Genomic DNA, 18,371 nt, shown 5'->3' on the forward strand with positions numbered 1-18,371 from the left:
AATCCCGATAAAGAGCTTCAGCTTTGTTCCCACAGTGTTTGATTCAAGAACTCCTTCATTTCGCACTCCATCCAGCTGCCATACAGCAATAGATGATATTTGTCTATTACCTGACACCTTCTATGTTATTTTTCTCTTTGTTTTAATATATATTTTCTGTTGGATCTATTCTCTATTTTATGCTGCCCTTTTTTTTTTTGCTGCAGGTGTTACATATACTGTAATATTGTACATGGTAATTGTTGTATATTGTATATATTATATACAAATATAATATAATATAATATATCAGTATGTATTATATACTGTATACATAATATGTAAATATTACATATATGTTATATTGCGGGCTTCACAATACGAAGGTACTGCAGTCCTGGGTTCAAATCCAGGCTCGGGATCTTTCTGTGTGGAGTTTGCATGTTCTCCCCGTGACTGTGTGGGTTCCCTCCGGGTACTCCGGCTTCCTCCCACTTCCAAAAACATGCACCTGGGGATAGGTTGATTGGCAACACTAAATTGGCCCTAGTGTGTGAGTGTGAATGTTGTCTGTCTATCTGTGTTGGCCCTGCGATGAGGTGGCGACTTGTCCAGGGTGTACCCCGCCTTCCGCCCGATTGAAGCTGAGATAGGCGCCAGTGCCCCCCGTGACCCCGAAAGGGAATAAGCGGTAGAAAATGGATGGATGGATGTTATATTGCTACTATGGTACATGTTTAATCTACCTTATACCTGCGTTATCCTATCCATCCTTACCCTTTCCATCCTTTGTAACTGAGTTACTGTGTGGAACAATTTCCTTTGTGGATCAATAAAGATTGTCTAATGCAGTGGTTCTTAACCTGGGTTCGATCGAACCCTAGGGGTTCGGTGAGTCGGCCTCAGGGGTTCGGCGGAGCCAGTCAAGACACACCCGAATCATCCATACTTGCCAACCTTGAGGCCTCCGAATCCGGGAGGTGGGGGTGGAGGGGGGGGGGCGAGCGTGGTTGAGGTGGGCGGGGTTTGGTGGTAGCGGGGTTGTATATTGTAGGTCCCGGAAGAGTTAGTGCTGCAAGGGATTCTGGGTATTTTTCACATTATTTTACGGTGCGGATGTTCTCCCCAAATATGTTTGTCATTCTTGTTTGGTGTGGGTTCACAGTGTGGTACGTAATTGTAACAGTATTAAAGTTGTTTATATGGCCACCCTCAGTGTGACCTGTATGGCTGTTGAACAAGTATGCGTTGCATTCACTTATGTGTGTGTAAAAGCCACATAAGTGATGTGAATGGGCCGACACGCCGTTTGTATGGAGGAAAATCGGACGTGACGACAGGTTGTAGAGCAGTGGTTCTCAACCTTTTTTCATTGATGTACCCCGTGGGAATTTTTTTTTAATTCAAGTACCCCCTAATCAGAGCAAAGCATTTTTGGTTGAAAAAAAGAGATAAAAGGAGTAAAATACAGCACTATGTCATCAGTTTCTTATTTATTAGATTGAACTATTTGGAAAAAAAGAAATAAAAATAACTAAAAACTTGTTGAAAAATAAACAAGTGATTCAATTCTAAATAAAGATTTCTACACATAGAAGTAATCATCAACTTAAAGTGCCCTCTTTGGGGATTGTAATAGAGATCCATCTGGATTCATGAACTTAATTCTAAACATTTCTTCACAAAAAATGAAATCTTTAACATCAATATTTATGGAACATGTCCACAAAAATTCTAGCTGTCAACACTGAATATTGCATTGCTGTATTTTTCTTTTCGCAGTTTATGAACTTACATTCATATTTTGTTGAAGTATTATTCAATAAATATATTTATAAAGGAATTTTGAATTGTTGCTATTTTTAGAATATTTAAAAAAAATCTCACGTACCCCTTAGCATACCTTCAAGTACCCCCAGGGGTACGCATACCCCCATTTGAGAACCACTGTTGTAGAGGGCGCTAAAGGAGAATGGTTGCCCCGGGAGATTTTCGGGAGGGGCACTGGAATTCGGGAGGGTTGGCAAGTATTGACTCATCGTGTAAATAAAAACTTCTCCATAGCGGCGTATCATGGATACGGAAACAGCAGAAGTCACACTGATTAGCAGGTGTGTAATTGGTTGTGAGTTCATGCACGGTTCATTTTGTACACCAGGAAAAAAAAACATATAACTTTGTCTTGAATTTGAAAAAAACAAACACAACATTTTTTCACAAAAGAAGGATTCGGTGAATGCGCAAATTAAACTGGTGGGGTTAGGAACCTCCAACAAGGTTAAGAACCACTGGTCTAATGTCTAAACACTTTGAACCTGAGTGAAAATTTGATAAAATTATGTGAATCACAATTTATGATAACTGTTTTCATGTCTTATTCATTGATTAAAAAAGTGTGTCAGTAAGTGAACACACGTGTTAGCAATTGCCATGAAGTAGAAAAAGTAGAAATTGAAATATGTGATGTATCATGTCGTAACTGTATCCATCCATCCATCTTCTTCCGCTTATCTGAGGTCGGGTCGCGGGGGCAGCAGCCTTAGCAGGGAAGCCCAGACTTTCCTCTCCCCTGCCACTTTGTCCAGCTCTTTCCAGGGAATCCCGAGGCGTTCCCAGCCCAGCCAGGAGACATAGTCTTCCCAACGTGTCCTAGGTCTTCCCCGTGGCCTCCTACCAGTTGGACGTGCCCTAAAGTGTTCGGGTGGCATCCTGACCAGATGCCCGAACCACCTCATCTGGCTCCTCTCGATGTGGAGGAGCAGCGGCTTTACTTTGAGTTCCTCCCGGATGGCAGAGCTTCTCACCCTATCTCTAAGGGAGAGCCCCGCCACACGGCCGAGAAAACTCATTTCGGCCGCTTGTACCCAAGATCTTATCCTTTCGGTCATGACCCAAAGCTCATGATTACAGGTGAGGATGGGAACGTAGATCGACCGGTAAATTGAGAGCTTTACCTTCCGGCTCAGCGTCTTCTTCACCACAACGGATCGATACAGCGTCCGCATTACTGAAGACGCCGCACCGATCCGCCTGTCGATCTCACGATCCACTCTTCCCTCACTCGTGAATAAGACTCCGAGTTACTTGAACTCCTCCACTTGGGGCAGGGTCTCCTCCCCAACCCGGAGATGGCACTCCACCCTTTTCCGGGCGAGAATCGTAAATGTATGCATTTTCGAAATAAACCTAAACCATAACTGTTATTTATTTATTTTGTAGTGATTTTAAATGAAACGTGTCAAGTATTTGTCGCCGATATGAAGCGGTGAGCTATGCGGAACCTTTTCTTCCTCATGTGTTGTTTCTTGGGGTACTTATTTTGCATGCCGGAACAACCGCGTAGAACGGCAAAGTTAGGTGTTCGTCAATGTGGTGACATTTATAGTCATTACTTTTATAAGAAGCGTTTTTCTGGGTGAATAATTTAAAATATTTAACGTGTTTGTCTAGCGACACTCGGATAAATGTACATGGAGGTTACATGGCGCCCGCGTGTCATTGACAGCCGGAAGTAGGCTAATTAGCGTTAGCATATGAATGACGTCACCAAATGATGCTGCTCAGCTAAGAAAAAGGAGGAGAAACATTGCAGAAACTTCCACAAAGTTACTCCGTCATGTTTCATCTTTTCAAGGGGCTGCCGTCCTGTTTCCCTCCGGCACGTCTGACACTGCGCTCCCGGGTATGGGTCTCACCAGCTGGGCGAAGGGCGCAAGTTGTGTCCGGTCACATCCGCTGTCAACGAGCCTTTCACCGGCTTCACTCTCCACAAGTCACTGCGTTCACGTCCCAGTTCGAACCCCGCTACCTGTTGCATGGACCTCCATGGTGGAGGCAGTTCCATACCTCATCGCCGTTAGGGGCATTGCCTACCCCACTTCTATGGATGGTGCTCAAACCTTTGCAGAAGCTCATGGCCATCATACTGGGCAGGTAGTGTTTGTTTTGCATTTTCAAAAACCTCATGTTAAAGTACATTGTCACTTCTAAATATGCATCTAATTCTTCATCATACTGTAATTTGTTCATTATTTGTATACATTGGACGTCCATATATATATATATATATATATATGTATGTATGTATGTATGTATGTATGTATGTGTGTGTGTGTGTGGGAAAAATCACAAGACTACTTCATCTCTACAGAACTGTTTCATGAGGGGTTCCCTCAATCATCAGGAGATTTTAATGGAAGCATTCACATACAATGTTTTATATAGGGCACAGAGTGGGTGGGTACAGGCAGGCGTAGGGGTGTGGTGATTGGCTCATGTGTTACCTGGGAGGTGTTTCCGTCTGTGATGGTATGTTGGTATGATTTCACTGCGCTTGTTGAGGGATGACAGATCTGGATGATGTATAATAAACAGTTTCTCTTTTAAGCATAGGTTGCATCTTTTATTACCACTGTTGTAAGGTGTGCTGGATGCAAAAATTTGCCATGTTATTGAATATTCGACATTATTGTCTTTGAGGTTCCAAATGTGCTTGCTGAGTTCTGTAGAATTCCGCAAGGTCTGGTTTCAAAAGGAGGCCTTGTGAATATTGCATCTGGTTTTAAACGCTCCTTCGGTTAATCCTACGTACGTGTCGGATGTGCTAATGTCCTTGCGTGTTACCTTTGCTTGGTAAACGACTGACGTTTGTAAGCACCCCCCGTTGAAAGGGCAATCAGGTTTCTTGCGGCAGTTACATTCCTCATTGGTTTCAGAGTCGTTTAGTCTGGGGACAGGCAGTCCTTTTGCAATTGCTTTGTTGTGGTTTGAAATGATTTGTTGTATGTTATTCATACAGCTGTAGCTCAATTTAATGTTGTTCTATATATATATATATATATATATATATATATATATATATATATATATATATATATATATATATATATACATTTTCTACCGCTTGTCCCCTTTGGAGTTGCGGGGGGTGCTGGTGCCTATCTCAGCAACAAGGCGGTGTACACCCTGGACAAGTCGCCATCTCATCGCAGGGCCAACACCGATAGACAGACAACATTCACACTCACATTCACACACTAGGGCCAATTTAGCGTTGCCAATCAACCTATCCCCAGGTGCATGTTTTTGGAGGTGGGAGGAAGCCGGAGTACCCGGAGGGAACCCACGCAGTCATGGGGGGAACATGCAAACTCCACACAGAAAGATCCCGGGATTGAACTCAGGACTATTTAGGAGTCGGCCCTGCGATGAGGTGGCGACTAGTCTAGGGTGTACCCCGCCTTCCGCCTGATTGTAGCTGAGATAGGCACCAGCGCCCCCTGCTTCCCTAAAGGCAGTAAGCGGTAGAAAATGGATGGATGGACTACTCAGGAGTCTGACTTTCGCATTGTGAGGCAGATGCACTAACCCCTCTTCTACCGTGCCCTATGTATATAAATATATACATACATTTTTTTAATAGCCTTTGGTATATAAATATATACATACCAAAGGCTATTAAAAAAATGGGACCCATTGCCTCCGGGCTTGGCATTTAGCATCAAGGGTTGGAATGGGGGGTTGAATAACCATGAATTATTCCCGGGTGCGGTACCACTGCTGCCCACTGCTCCACTCACTTCCTAGGGGATGAGTCAAATGCAGAGGACAAATTTCACGACACCTATTGTGTGAGTGACAATCATTGGTAATTTAACTCAACTTAATATATATATATTTATTTTCCCACTTACTTGATTATTTATTTGCATACAATGTATAATACTTAGATGGACTGCCGATATTATTGGCCAATAAATGCTTTAAAATTTAATATCGGAAATTATCGGTATCTGTTTCAAAAAGTAAAATTCATGACTTTTTCAAACGCCGCTACACAGACGTAGGGAGAAGTACAGAGCAGATCCGTCTCCCAGTCATACTTGGCAACCCTCCCGATTTTCCCGGGAGACTCCCGTATGTCAGTGGCCCTCCGAAAATCTCCCGGGGAAACCATTCTCCCGAATTTCTCCCAATTTCCACCCAGACAACAATATAAGGGGCTTGCCTTGAAGGCACTGCCTTTGCATGCCGGCCCAATCAGGTAATATCTACGGCTTTTTTCACATACAAGTGAATGCAGGCAATGCTTGGTCATCAGCCATACAGGTCACACTGAGGGTGGCCGTATATACAACTTTAACACTGTTACATATATGCACCACACTGTGAACCCACACCGAACAAGAATGACAAACACTGTTCGGGAGAACATCCGCACCGTAACACAACATAAACACAACAGAACAAATACTCAGAACCCCTTGCAGCATTAACTCTTCAGTGACACTACAACATACACCCCCCGCTAACCCCTACCCCAACTCCGCCCACCTCAACCTCCTCATGCTCTCTCAGGGAGAGCATGTCCCAAATTCCAAGCTGCTGTTTTTGAGGCATGTTAAAAAAAATAATGCACTTTGTGACTTCAATAATAAATATGGCAGTGCCATGTTGGCATTTTTTTCCATAACTTAAGTAGATTTATTTTGGAAAACCTTGTTACATTGTTAACAACAAAATTAGGTATAATAATGTGTTAATTCCACGACTGAATATAACGGTATCGGTTGACATCAGAATAGGTAATAAAGAGTTGGACAGTATCGGAGTATTGGATATCGGCAAAGAAGCCACTATCGGACATCTCTAATACTACTTTTTTAATTTGCAGCACGGTGGAAACAGGGGTTAATGCATGTACCTCACAATACGAAAGTTCTGAGTTCAATCCCGTGACTGCGTGGGTACCCTTCAGGTACTCCGGCTTCCTCCCACCTCCAAAGACATGCACCTGGGGATAGGTTGATTGGCAACACTAAATTGGCCCTAGTGTGTGAACGTTGTCTGTCTATTTGTTTTGGCCCTGTGATGAGGAAGCGACTTGTCCAGAGTGCACCCCGCCTTCCGCCCAAATGCTGCTGAGATAGGCTCCAGCACCCCCCGCAACCCCGAAAGGGACAAACTGTAAAACATGGAATATATGGAGAAACTTTTTCCTCCGACTAAGGTAAGTTAAAGTACCAATTATTGTTGCACACACACTAGGTGTGGTGACATTTAACCTCTGCATTTGACCCATCCCCTTATTCACCACCTGGGAGGTGAGGGGAGCAGTGAGCATCAGCGGTGCCGCGCCCAAGAATCAATTTTGGTGATTTAACCCCCAATTCCAACCCTTGATGCTGAGTGCCAAGCAGGTCCCATTTTTATAGTCTTTGGTATGACTCGGCCGGGGTTTGAACTCACAACCTACCGATCTTAGGGCGGACACTCTACCCACTAGGCCACTTAACGTGTTCATGCATAGCTACTAGCATGAACAATTGTTTCATACAATTTAATTTGCTGGGTGTAGCAAAAAAGATGTAGAATATTAGCGTTTTAACAATTTCCGCCACAAAATACTGCCTGCTCACATTCTCCCGGGAACTGCCTCTGCCCCTTTTGTCCACATCTTTACTGTTAGCATGTTTGCTTTCTGTTCATTACATTGACATTTAGCTCTGTAGAATCTGTCCACTAAGCCACTGTTTTTCAACCGCTGTGCCGTGATATACTGTCTGGTGTGCCGTGGGAAATTATGCAATTTCACCTAATTGGTCCAACATTTTTTTTTTGCAACGCAATAGTTATAATGTGCAGGTGCAGAAAAACTCAGCAGGGTAACCACGTAATACCCCATGTCAGTAGGTGGCAGCTGGTAGTTCAGAATGGTTTGTAGTGATCCCAGTGTGCAGACCACAGCGGGAGGCAGCGTGCAGGTAAAAAGATGTATAGTGCTTAAACCAAAAATGAACGAAAGGAAAAGGCAGTGGCTATGCAAAACAGAAGTAAAACTGAACCTGCTACAAAGTAAACAGAAACAGAATGCTGGACGACAGCAAAAACTTACGGCGCCCGCAAAGTTTTTTTTTTTTTTTTTCAACGTTTTCTGCTGGTGGTGTGCCGCCGGGATTTTTTAATGAAAAAAATGTTCCTTGCCTCAAAAAAGATTGAAAAACACTGCACTAAGAAAGAAAAGTTCACAAGTACATACAATAATGTATCCAGGCAGGTTACTAGCATATTTAAAAGTGTTTTTCCTATTATTTTTTTTTTATCTGTTTTGCAGAAGTTTAAGGAAGTGGTGGGTGGCGCTCCCAGACAACCGCCGCAATCTTTTCCGCCAATGGGCTTGGCAGCGGCGATGGCGGCTGTCGGCGGCAGCGGGCGTAGCGGCGACGATTGTGGCCCTCCTCCTCCTGACCCACCTGGACGAGTCGCCGGTGACGGGACGCACTCGCCTCCTTGTGTTCACCAGGGAAAACTACATGGAGTTGGCGGCCATCACCTCCACAGCTGTGAGGGATACGATGAGTATAATTATTCGAATATTCTACATTAACATGTTGTTTATTGCCCAGTACATGGAGGAGTTTGCTGAGCTCATGCTTCCTGAGAGCGACGCCCGTCACCAGGTAGTGAAGCAGGTGGTCCAGCACCTGGCTCAGCGGAACAGCGATCTGGCGGAAATGTCAGACGTCACCTGGAGCGTCCACGTGGTGCAAAGTCCCAACATCAATGCCTTCGTCCTTCCGGTCATTGAAGATACTTTAAAAAAAAATCTCTCTAATGAAACTAAAATAATTTGACTTTCTGTTCTTGTGTTGTGTTTGTAGAATGGAAAAGTGTTCATGTTCACCGGAATGCTGGAAGCTGTGGCAGATGTTCACCAGCTCACAATCGTCTTAGGACACGAGATGGCTCACGCCTTACTGGGACATGCTGTAAGTCCAAAACCTCGGTACACCTGCACTGTCTGATGAGATCCAGGAAAAGGGGTTCACAATGTTGCATACAAATGCACTGTAAAATAGTGAACACTCTTTATATGCATTTGATGTCGTTCCTGTGCCTTTAAAGGGGAACATTATCACAATTTCAAAAGAGTTAAAAAATAAAAATCAGTTCCCAGTGGCTTGTATTTTTTGAAGTTTTTTTCAAAATTTTCCCGGTCCCGGAATATCCCTAAATAAAGCTTTAAAGTGCCTTATTTTCCGCTCTCTGCGAAGACACTGGCCATTTCCCTGTGACGTCATACAGTGCTGCCAATGTAAACAAACAATGGGAATACCACAGCAAGATATAGTGACATTAGCTGGGATTCAAACTCGGATTTCAGCAATTTAAGCGATTCAACAGATTACGAATGTATTGAAACAGATGGTTGGAGTATGAAAATATTGAAGAAGAAACTGAAGCTATTGAGCGAATAGCTATCGATGTTATTCATAGCCATAGCATGGCCGTATAGCTGCGTTAGCATCGCCGGTAAAATGTGCGGACCAAATGATCAGGACTTTCGCATCTTTTGAGAATGGAGCAACTTAAAGGCGTCGATTGGTAAGTGTTTTTTTTCGCATTAAATGTGGGTGGAAGGAAACGTAATATAGTTGCAAATGCATCTGCAGGTTATCCATACATCTCTGTTCCATGTCTGCTTTAGCACCGCCGGTAAATAGCATGTTAGCATCGATTAGCATAGCATGTTACCATCGATTAGCTGGCAGTCAACATCAACAAAACTCACCTTTGTGATTTCGTTGACTATCGTTGCAAATGCATCTGCAGGTTATCCATACATCTCTGTGCCATGTCTGTCTTAGCATCGCCGGTCAAATGTGGAGACACCCTGGCACATTCAATGGGGGTCTGGCGGCAGACACTTTCGCATCTTCGGGCCAGTGGTGCAACTTGAATCCCTCCCTGTTAGTGTTGTTACAACCTCCAACAACACACCGTCGAGGCATGATGTCTCCAAGGTTCCAAAAAATAGTCCAAAAAACGGAAAATAACAGAGCTGAGACCTGGTGTTTGTAATGTGTTGAAAATGAAAATGGTGGGTGTGTTACCTCGGCGACGTCACATTCTGACGTCATCGCCTCCTGCGCGATTTACAGAAAGGCGTTTAATTCGCCAAAATTCACCCATTTAGAGTTCGGAAATCGGTTAAAAAAATAGATGGTATTTTTTCTGCAACATCAAGGTATATATTGACGCTTACATAGGTCTGGTGATAATGTTCCCCTTTAAAGGAGCTTCCTGTTATGAAAGTGAAGTGAATTTAATTTATATAGCGCTTTTCTCTAGTGACTCTAAGCGAAAGCCAATATCTAAGTTGCATTTAAACCAGTGTGGGTGGCTCTGGGAGCATGTGGGTAAAGTGCCTTGCCCAAAGACACAACGGCAGTGACTAGGATGGCGGAAGCGGGGATCGAACCTGCAATCCTCAAGTTTCTGGCACGGCCACTCTACCAACCGAGCTATACCGCCCCCAGAGAGGACGTTCTTTGCTGCAGGTTCAAAAAATAGTCTTAAGAGTAAAATGAAATAAATATTATTTTTCATTAAAGAAACTTAGGTTATTCATTATTTTCTTAGGTGAAAAAACAACAACTATCCTCTGTCACAAGCTGGAGATTCAGTACATGCCTTTTGAGAACTTTTAATTGTTTTCTGGTTAAATAATGGTAAAAAGAAACATTTGTAGCTAGCACTGTCAAACTAATAAATAGCTGTCTTTATTCATACTTTGATGTAGGGCTGGGCGATATTGGCTTTTATTAATATCGCAATATTTTTATGCCATATTGCGATATACGATATGTATCTCGATATTTTTCCTTAGCCTTGAATGAACACTTGATGCATATAATCACAGTAGTATGATGATTCTATGTGTCTACATTAAAACATTCTTCTTCATACTGCATTCATATATGCTACTTTTAAACTTTCATGCAGAGATTGAAATCACAACTAAGTCAATTGATCAAAACTGTATTTATTAAATACTTTTCATTTTCTGACGGGTGACTTTTTAAATGAAAGAACAAAGTAATAGTGTTGCTACCTTTTTGTAGTAACACTTCTGCTGCATACTTTGCATATTGCTGTTGTCTGCTGAATATCTTCCCAGTTGAAGCCAAACCACCGCCTGATGATGGATCCCCTGCTCTTTATTTTGGGCGTTTATTGTTCTTCCTCCATTTGTGATCAGTTTCGCACCATCTCTCTCTTGTATTGTCACAAGCTCCGCTTGCACGACCTGCCTCCGCTTGTTTTAAGTCTCTGTGAGAAGGTGAGACGAGAAGGAGTGAGAAACGCCTGTAAAGTAATGCCCGCAGCTGAAAGCAACTGTGTGAGAACATATAATCACATATTACGATATAGTCATTTTCTATATCGCACAGAGACAAACCTGCGATATATCCTTTATATCGATATATCGCCCAGCCCTACTTGGATGTGTAATTTTTTTCGGCAAATTAATACATATTTTTAATATGTATCAAACAAAAGTGTGGAATATATTTCCTAGTCAGCGTTTGGGGAAAAAGGCAGTTATACACTTGATGTATATGTACATACTAATATAAATATATTCTGAATTTAAAAGGGAACAACACTTTTTTCATTTATTTTACCTATCATTCAAAATGCCTATCTATGACAAAAACGCATATTTTCTTTTTTTATGCATCCCAAAACGTAAACAAATGTTAGTCACCTAACAATGGAGTCAATTGGAGTCTCTCTATTCCACCTATAAAGCGCTCTAAAAAACATCCCAAAAATATCGATCTGCATTTTATTTACATGCTGTAAGTATATATGTAGTGTAAAAACAGGCTAGTTCATAATAACATATAATTTTTAAGTATTTTGCTCATTTTTAGGCATACGGCGGCGTATTAATTTCACAGCGTAGGCTTTTCCCTTCAACAACAACACTACTACTCAAGGCAGACTTTGGGAGAGATACAAAAAATACTACTTTGGGACAAATTATGTTCCAGAACCTGGTATTTTTTAGCATAAATAAGCAGAGGCTGAGCAACACATTTTGAAGCTGTGTGCTAAACAGATCCAGCTTTAGTAAAACACCAAGCATCATGTAGCAGTATTGCTAAGTGCTGAATAAGATAAACACACTGCAAACATAATGAAAAACAATCACTTACTGTACAATGTGTGCTCTCATCTGGATGCAGACTAATGGGATGTCCATATCTTCCCGTTTAGATGAAGAATTATTAATAATCACACAGAGGGTTAAGAAAAAAAAAAAAGAGTGCCGCAAACAACCGTCTTTTTGTGTCTTTCTTGCCATCTCCGAGTCTACGTTGGATGTCAAAGTTGACCAACTTCTCGGTTTATGGCAACAACTTTCTACCATACAAGTGAGAGGCACGGTTTATATTCTAGCGTGAACATTTAGCAACTTAGAGGCAAAGCAGGTCACCAGCTCAATATAATATTATACTGTAGCAGCATAAGCTACTTATCTCCAAGGGATCAATGCACCCGCTAAAATATTGTCTGTTTTATAGCTTATGAAAGCAATATTGCTAATACTTGGTTAATATTCAAGTCACGAGATGTACAGTCGTGGTCAAAAGTTTACATACACCTGTGAAGAACATAATGTCATGGCTGTCTTCAGTTTCCAATCATTTCTACAACTCTTATTTTTTTGTGATAGAGTGTTTGGAGCACTTGTTGATCACAAAAGACATTCATGAAGTTTGGTTCTTTTATGAAATTATTATGGGTCAAAAGTATACATAGAGCAATGATAATATTTGGTTAAATGCACCTTGGCAAGTTTCACTGCAATAAGGCGCTTTTGGTAGCCATCCACAAGCTTCTGGTAGAATTTGTGACCACTCCTCTTGACAAAATTGATGCAGTTCTGCTAAATTTGTTGGTTTTCCGACATGGACTTGTTTCTTCAGCATTGTCCACACGTTTACGTCAGGACTTTGGGAAGGCCATTCTAAAACCTTCATTCTAGGCTGGTTTAGCCATTCCTTTACAACTTTTGACGTTTGTTTGGGGTCATTTTCCTTTTGGAACACCCAACTTTGATTGATTGATTGATTGATTGATACTTTTATTATTAGATTGCACAGTACAGTACATATTCCGTACAATTGACCACTAAATGGTAACACCCGAATAAGTTTTTCAACTTGTTTAAGTCGGGGTCCACGTTAATCAATTCATGGTAGACTGCGCCCAAGACCCAACCTCCGGGCTGATGATTTTAGGTTGTCCTGAAGAATTTGGAGGTAATCCTTTTTTTTTAATTGTCCGATTTACTCTCTGTAAAACACCAGTTCCATTGGCAGCAAAACAGGCCCAAAGCATAATACTACCACCACCATTCTTGACGATAGTAATGGTGTTCCTGAGATTAAGAGCCTTACCTTTTCTCCTCCAAACATATTGCTGGGTATTGTGGTCAAAAAGGAATGGCTAAATCAGGATTGAATTAAGGTTTTAGAATGGCCTTCCCAAATTCCTGACTTAAATTTGTTGACAATGCTGAAGAAACAAGTCCATGTCAGAAAACCAACAAATTTAGCTGAACTGCACCAATTTTGTCAAGGGGAGTGATCAAAAATTCAACCAGAAGCTTTTGGATGGCGACCAAAAGCGCCTTATTGCAGTGAAACTTGCCAAGGGACATGTAACCAAAATATTAACATTGCTGTATGTATACTTTTGACCCAGCAGATTTGCTCACATTTTCAGTAGAACCATAATAAATTCATAAAAGAACCAAACGTCATGAATGTTTTTTGTGACCAACAAGTATGTGCTCCAATCACTATCACAAAAAAGGAGTTGTAGAAATGATTGGAAACTCAAGACAGCCATTATGTTCTTTACAAGTGTATGTAAATGGAGTATTGTTGGAGGTATAATGGATGGTTATGTAGAGGGCTTGTGGGCGGAATAGATGAGCTCCCACTAAATCCATTGTTAGCTGTTTTTGGCAAATGTTAATATACGATTTGGAATACATAGAAAAAAAGAAAACCATGTGTTTTTGTCTTAGATAGGGATTGTGAATGATAGGCAAAATTCCCATGAAGTTCAGTTCCCTTTGAATTGCTTTGTTATCGTAGGTTTGAAAACAAAATTTTCTGGTCAGTAAGATAAAATGAGAATAAAATAAAAGTTGATAAAACTGAAGGAATAAGGTAATAGAAATAGAACAATATGACTATGTGTGTGTCGCGGAAATTTCTGGGAAGGAGACAACCCTTAAGTGACAAATAGCTTTAAAATGATTTATTAAAGTAACAAACAAATAATAACAAGCTTTGCAAAGCGAGACCAAACCAGAACGACACATCCGTTTGTTCCAGCTCGTTCTAACTCTTTTAGAATATGTAATGACAATTATACATTCTCAGAAGTCCCACTCTCCATGCTCATTTACATACAGTACACCAGTGGAATGAATACCCAAGTCCTGTGAAGAAGGAGAGGGTGTCGTATGCCCAGAAGGGGGGGGGGGTCACTCAGGAAAGGGGACCAATTTAGCCCAGAGGGGGGTCAAGAATAGATGACACATATGTCAAGGTCAACTAAAGTCCACATGTCACATGAAAGACACAGGAGACAGAGCTTGATCGGATATCTCTTGCTAAGTGTCACATTACTGAGCCCAATAAACAACTTTTGGTACCCAGTCCAAAGAACATCATCTATTTAAATGAGTATAAGTAATTTTGCTATCACAGTGTGCACAAAAGGTGTTTTCATTCCATTGTTGTCTACATGCAATGGATGAAGTGTTTCAGTGTTGGTGCTTCATCATCCCCTCTCTTCTCATCATGTGATGACGCACATGAGCGTTTACTGAGTCGAGTAAAGTCCATTTTGGTTGCTCTGATAAAAAGTCTAGAAAGAAGCTGTGATTTTTGGGTGCTTGCCTGACATCCTGTTCCAGTTTCACTAAAATGAGATGACGACAATCAATATGCTGCTGCTCACCTGAATTGTTCTCTCCTCCTGACCTCCGCTCCACCTTGTCGTCCTATCCAGGCAGAACAGGCCAGCCTGTCTCATGTGGTGGACCTCCTATCTGTGATCCTGCTGACCGCCATCTGGGCCGTGTGTCCTCGGGACAGCCTGGCGCTGCTGGGTCAGTGGGCACAGGACAAACTCACACAGGTGACTCGCATCTGATATATTAATTTTTAGACACACAGTGAAACTTCTAAGAGCCAATAGAAAAATGCATTTTTTTTCCCCCACATGACATCATGTTAGTCTGTTCCAGGGTCAAATTTGCCTTTATTAACTATTAGAGATGCGCGGATAGGCAATTATATCATCCTCAACCGTGTCACCAAAGTCGCCATTCACCCGCCGTCCACCCAAACCAACATTTTAATTGATCCGCATCCGCCCGCCACCCGCCCGCTTTAATACATCAGAGGTCGGCCACCTTTGACACTCGCAAAGCTATTTAAACCCGTTTCACAGAGTATTGAAGACAATTGGAGCCGCTAACGTACTTGCGAACATCCAATTGGCGTTCATCCTGATGGCAAGAATATGGACGTGTTGTGAAGCCATTGACATGTTGTTGACACCATCAACAACATGTACAAACTGATTGTTAGTCCGGCAACATGTTGTGTGCAGCTTCCGCAATCTCACGTACAAGATTGAAAGGCATACTGGGTGATACAGAGTACACTGATGGTTGTGATACAAACAACTTTAACACTTACTAATATGCGCCACGCTGTGAAGCCACACCCAACAAGATTGACAAACACATTTCGGGAGAACATCCTCATAGTAACACAACATAAACGCAACACAACAAATACCCATAATCCTTTGTATGCGTAACACTTCCTGGATATATTTTACACCCCTGCGCCCCCAACCCCGCCCACCTCACGGACGCACGGGGTAGTTTGCTGCTAGCGGGGGTGTATAAAATAGTCAGGGAGTGTCATGGATACAAAGGGTTCTGGGTATTTGTTGTGTTGCGTTTATGTTGTGTTACTGGGAGGATGTTGTCCCGAAATGTGTTAAAATTGTTTATATCACAACCATTAGTGTACTCTATGTCACCCAGTATCTCTTGCAGTCGTGTGCGTGTTGCCGCGGAAGCCACACACATCATGATGCTGGACTGACAAGCAGATCGTACATGTTGTAGAAGGCGACAAAGTCCCTAATACTTATTAACTGGGTGACTGCCGGCAGTCATTTTAGAGAATATTAGCGTCTCCTATTGTCTTCTTCGCTTTGTGACACGGGTCTTAAATGGCTCTTTGAATGGCAAAGGATACCGATCCCAGAACCATGTATATCAAATCTTTCCGGATGGTTCAACCGCCACCCGCCCGAATCTAATTAAAATCAATTTTTTCGTCATATATCACCCGCCCGACTCGCGGTTTATCCGCGGACTCCGCGGATGAGACCGCAAACTGCGCATCTCTATTAACTATCCAGGCAATGTTTTAAGTGACTTCTTAACTTCATTTAACGGACATAAGTATAAAAAAGGAAGGAAGTTAACCCCCTGTATACTGTCCACATACACCAAATGTACAAAGTGGGGTCCTTTCTTGTAAAAATACATTTAATTAATTAAGAAGACATGAGGGGTCCAGGGCTTCACGGTGGCAGAGGGGTTAGTGCGTCTGCCTCACAATACGAAGATCCTGCAGTCCTGGGTTCAAATCCAGGCTCGGGATCTTTCTGTGTGGAGTTTGCATGTCCTCCCCGTGAATGCGTGGGTTCCCTCCGGGTACTCGGGCTTCTTCCCACTTCCAAAGACATGCACCTGGGGATAGGTTGATTGGCAACACTAAATTGGCCCTAGTGTGTGAATGTGAATGTTGTCTGTCTATCTGTGTTGGCCCTGCGATGAGGTGGCGACTTGTCCAGGGTGTACCCCGCCTTCCGCCCGATTGTAGCTGAGATAGGCGCCAGCGCCCCCCGCGACCCCGAAAGGGAATAAGCGGTAGAAAATGGATGGATGGATGAGGGGTCCATCGATACAACTTGTTCACTTTTGATAAAATACCTATTTTGAGTATTGGTACGGATTACATACCTTTATTCTTTTTTAGTGTGGAATGTTAGAAAAGGTTTGATCAAGTAAAATTACTCCAACAGAACAATGGAGGTATAAAAAATATAATATTAACCGTCTGGAATTGATTAATCATGTCATTATTTTGGTTGAAGAAGGGACTGGTAATTGTCTTTCTTACAACACCTATTGGCCAAATTATTAAATTAAACTCATAAATTATTTTGAAAATGTAATTTTGTATATGCAATCTATTGTTGTGTTCCCTAATTTTTAGTGTACATAAATGAAGGTGTGTGTTGCTGAGCCCGACACGGACATAATCTGGACTGGACCTGGTTTTAAGAACCCTTTAAAGCAGGGGTGTCTAACTCATTTTAGATAGGGGGCCACATGGAGAAAAATCTACTCTTAAGTGGTAAAATCCCGACACGATAACTTAAAAATAAAGACAACTTCATATTGTTTTTTTTTTTTTACTATTTTTGATTCTTGTTTAAAAAATAGAACAAGCACATTCTGAAATTGTACAAATCAAAATGTTTTTTTTTTTTTTTACATTTGCATATATACAATTGCATAGTATATATTCATTTTGTCGTTATTTATATTTTCTGAATTAATTGTGATAATGTTCTTCAGTCAAGTCATTGGTGTGAATTTCCAATGTTATCAATATAAAATAATATCAAAATCAAATTACAGTATGTCATTTATGTAGTTTGATCATTTTCCTCGACTGAAGTACTAACATGGTTTATTTTGTACATCATCTACAGAGATACAAAGAATTGCTATTGTGACATCTAGTGGACACATTTAGAACAGCAGTTTCTTTTATTCAAAAATTTAAGGTTAATTTTTATACTAAGCGAGCCGGATAAAACCTGTTCACGGGCCTGAGCCGGGCCGTATGTTTGACACCCCTGCTTTAAACAATCTACTTTCATTGAAAACCTGGTCTGGTGAAGATAAGGTCCTTTTTAAAAAAATAAAATAACATAAAATTAAAAAAAAGTAAGTAAAACAATATAAAAACAATTACATAAAAAACAGTAATTAATGAAAATGTTAGTGGAACAGCGGCACACACAATCATGTGTGCTTCACGGACTATATCCCTTGCAGACTGCATTGTTTTATATTGTAGGAACCAGAATATAAATAACAGAAAGAAACAACCTTTTTATGTGAATGCGGGAGGGAGTTTTTTTTGGGTTGGTGCACTGATTGTAAGTGTATCTTGTGTTTTTTATGTTGATTAAATAAAAAAAGTTAAGCTCATAATGTTAAATGATGCAGACACATTTATTACTTGATACTTTCTAATACGCTTCTGTGTGTAAGTAATGAGCAACTATAATTATTTGATGCTTGTTGATATTTATATATTCATGATATTTCGGGGCGGCATGGGGTAGTGGGTAGAGCGGTCGTTGACATCCATATCGCTGCCGTTGTGTCTTTGGGCAGGACACTTCACCCTTGC

At 41.4% G+C, this 18,371-nt stretch overlaps 1 protein-coding gene across 5 annotated transcripts in view; it reads left to right on the top strand.

The window, feature by feature from the left end:
- oma1 (OMA1 zinc metallopeptidase) overlaps positions 1-18,371 on the top strand; it is a 74,669-nt gene that overhangs the window by 18,049 nt on the left and 38,249 nt on the right. For 2 of the 5 annotated variants that reach the window (XM_061888489.1, XM_061888488.1), the window contains exons 1-5: positions 3,267-3,912; positions 8,093-8,321; positions 8,385-8,558; positions 8,640-8,747; positions 14,863-14,991. In XM_061888489.1, the coding sequence (XP_061744473.1) occupies positions 3,596-3,912; positions 8,093-8,321; positions 8,385-8,558; positions 8,640-8,747; positions 14,863-14,991 (957 nt within the window). In that variant the 5' untranslated portion in view covers positions 3,267-3,595. Of the gene's footprint in view, positions 1-3,263; positions 3,913-8,092; positions 8,322-8,384; positions 8,559-8,639; positions 8,748-14,862; positions 14,992-18,371 lie in introns of those variants that run through there. The other 3 variants (XM_061888490.1, XM_061888487.1, XM_061888491.1) reach the window with 3 other exon arrangements.

The sequence above is a fragment of the Nerophis ophidion genome, linkage group LG26 (assembly GCF_033978795.1).
Source record: "Nerophis ophidion isolate RoL-2023_Sa linkage group LG26, RoL_Noph_v1.0, whole genome shotgun sequence".
NCBI lineage: Eukaryota > Metazoa > Chordata > Actinopteri > Syngnathiformes > Syngnathidae > Nerophis > Nerophis ophidion.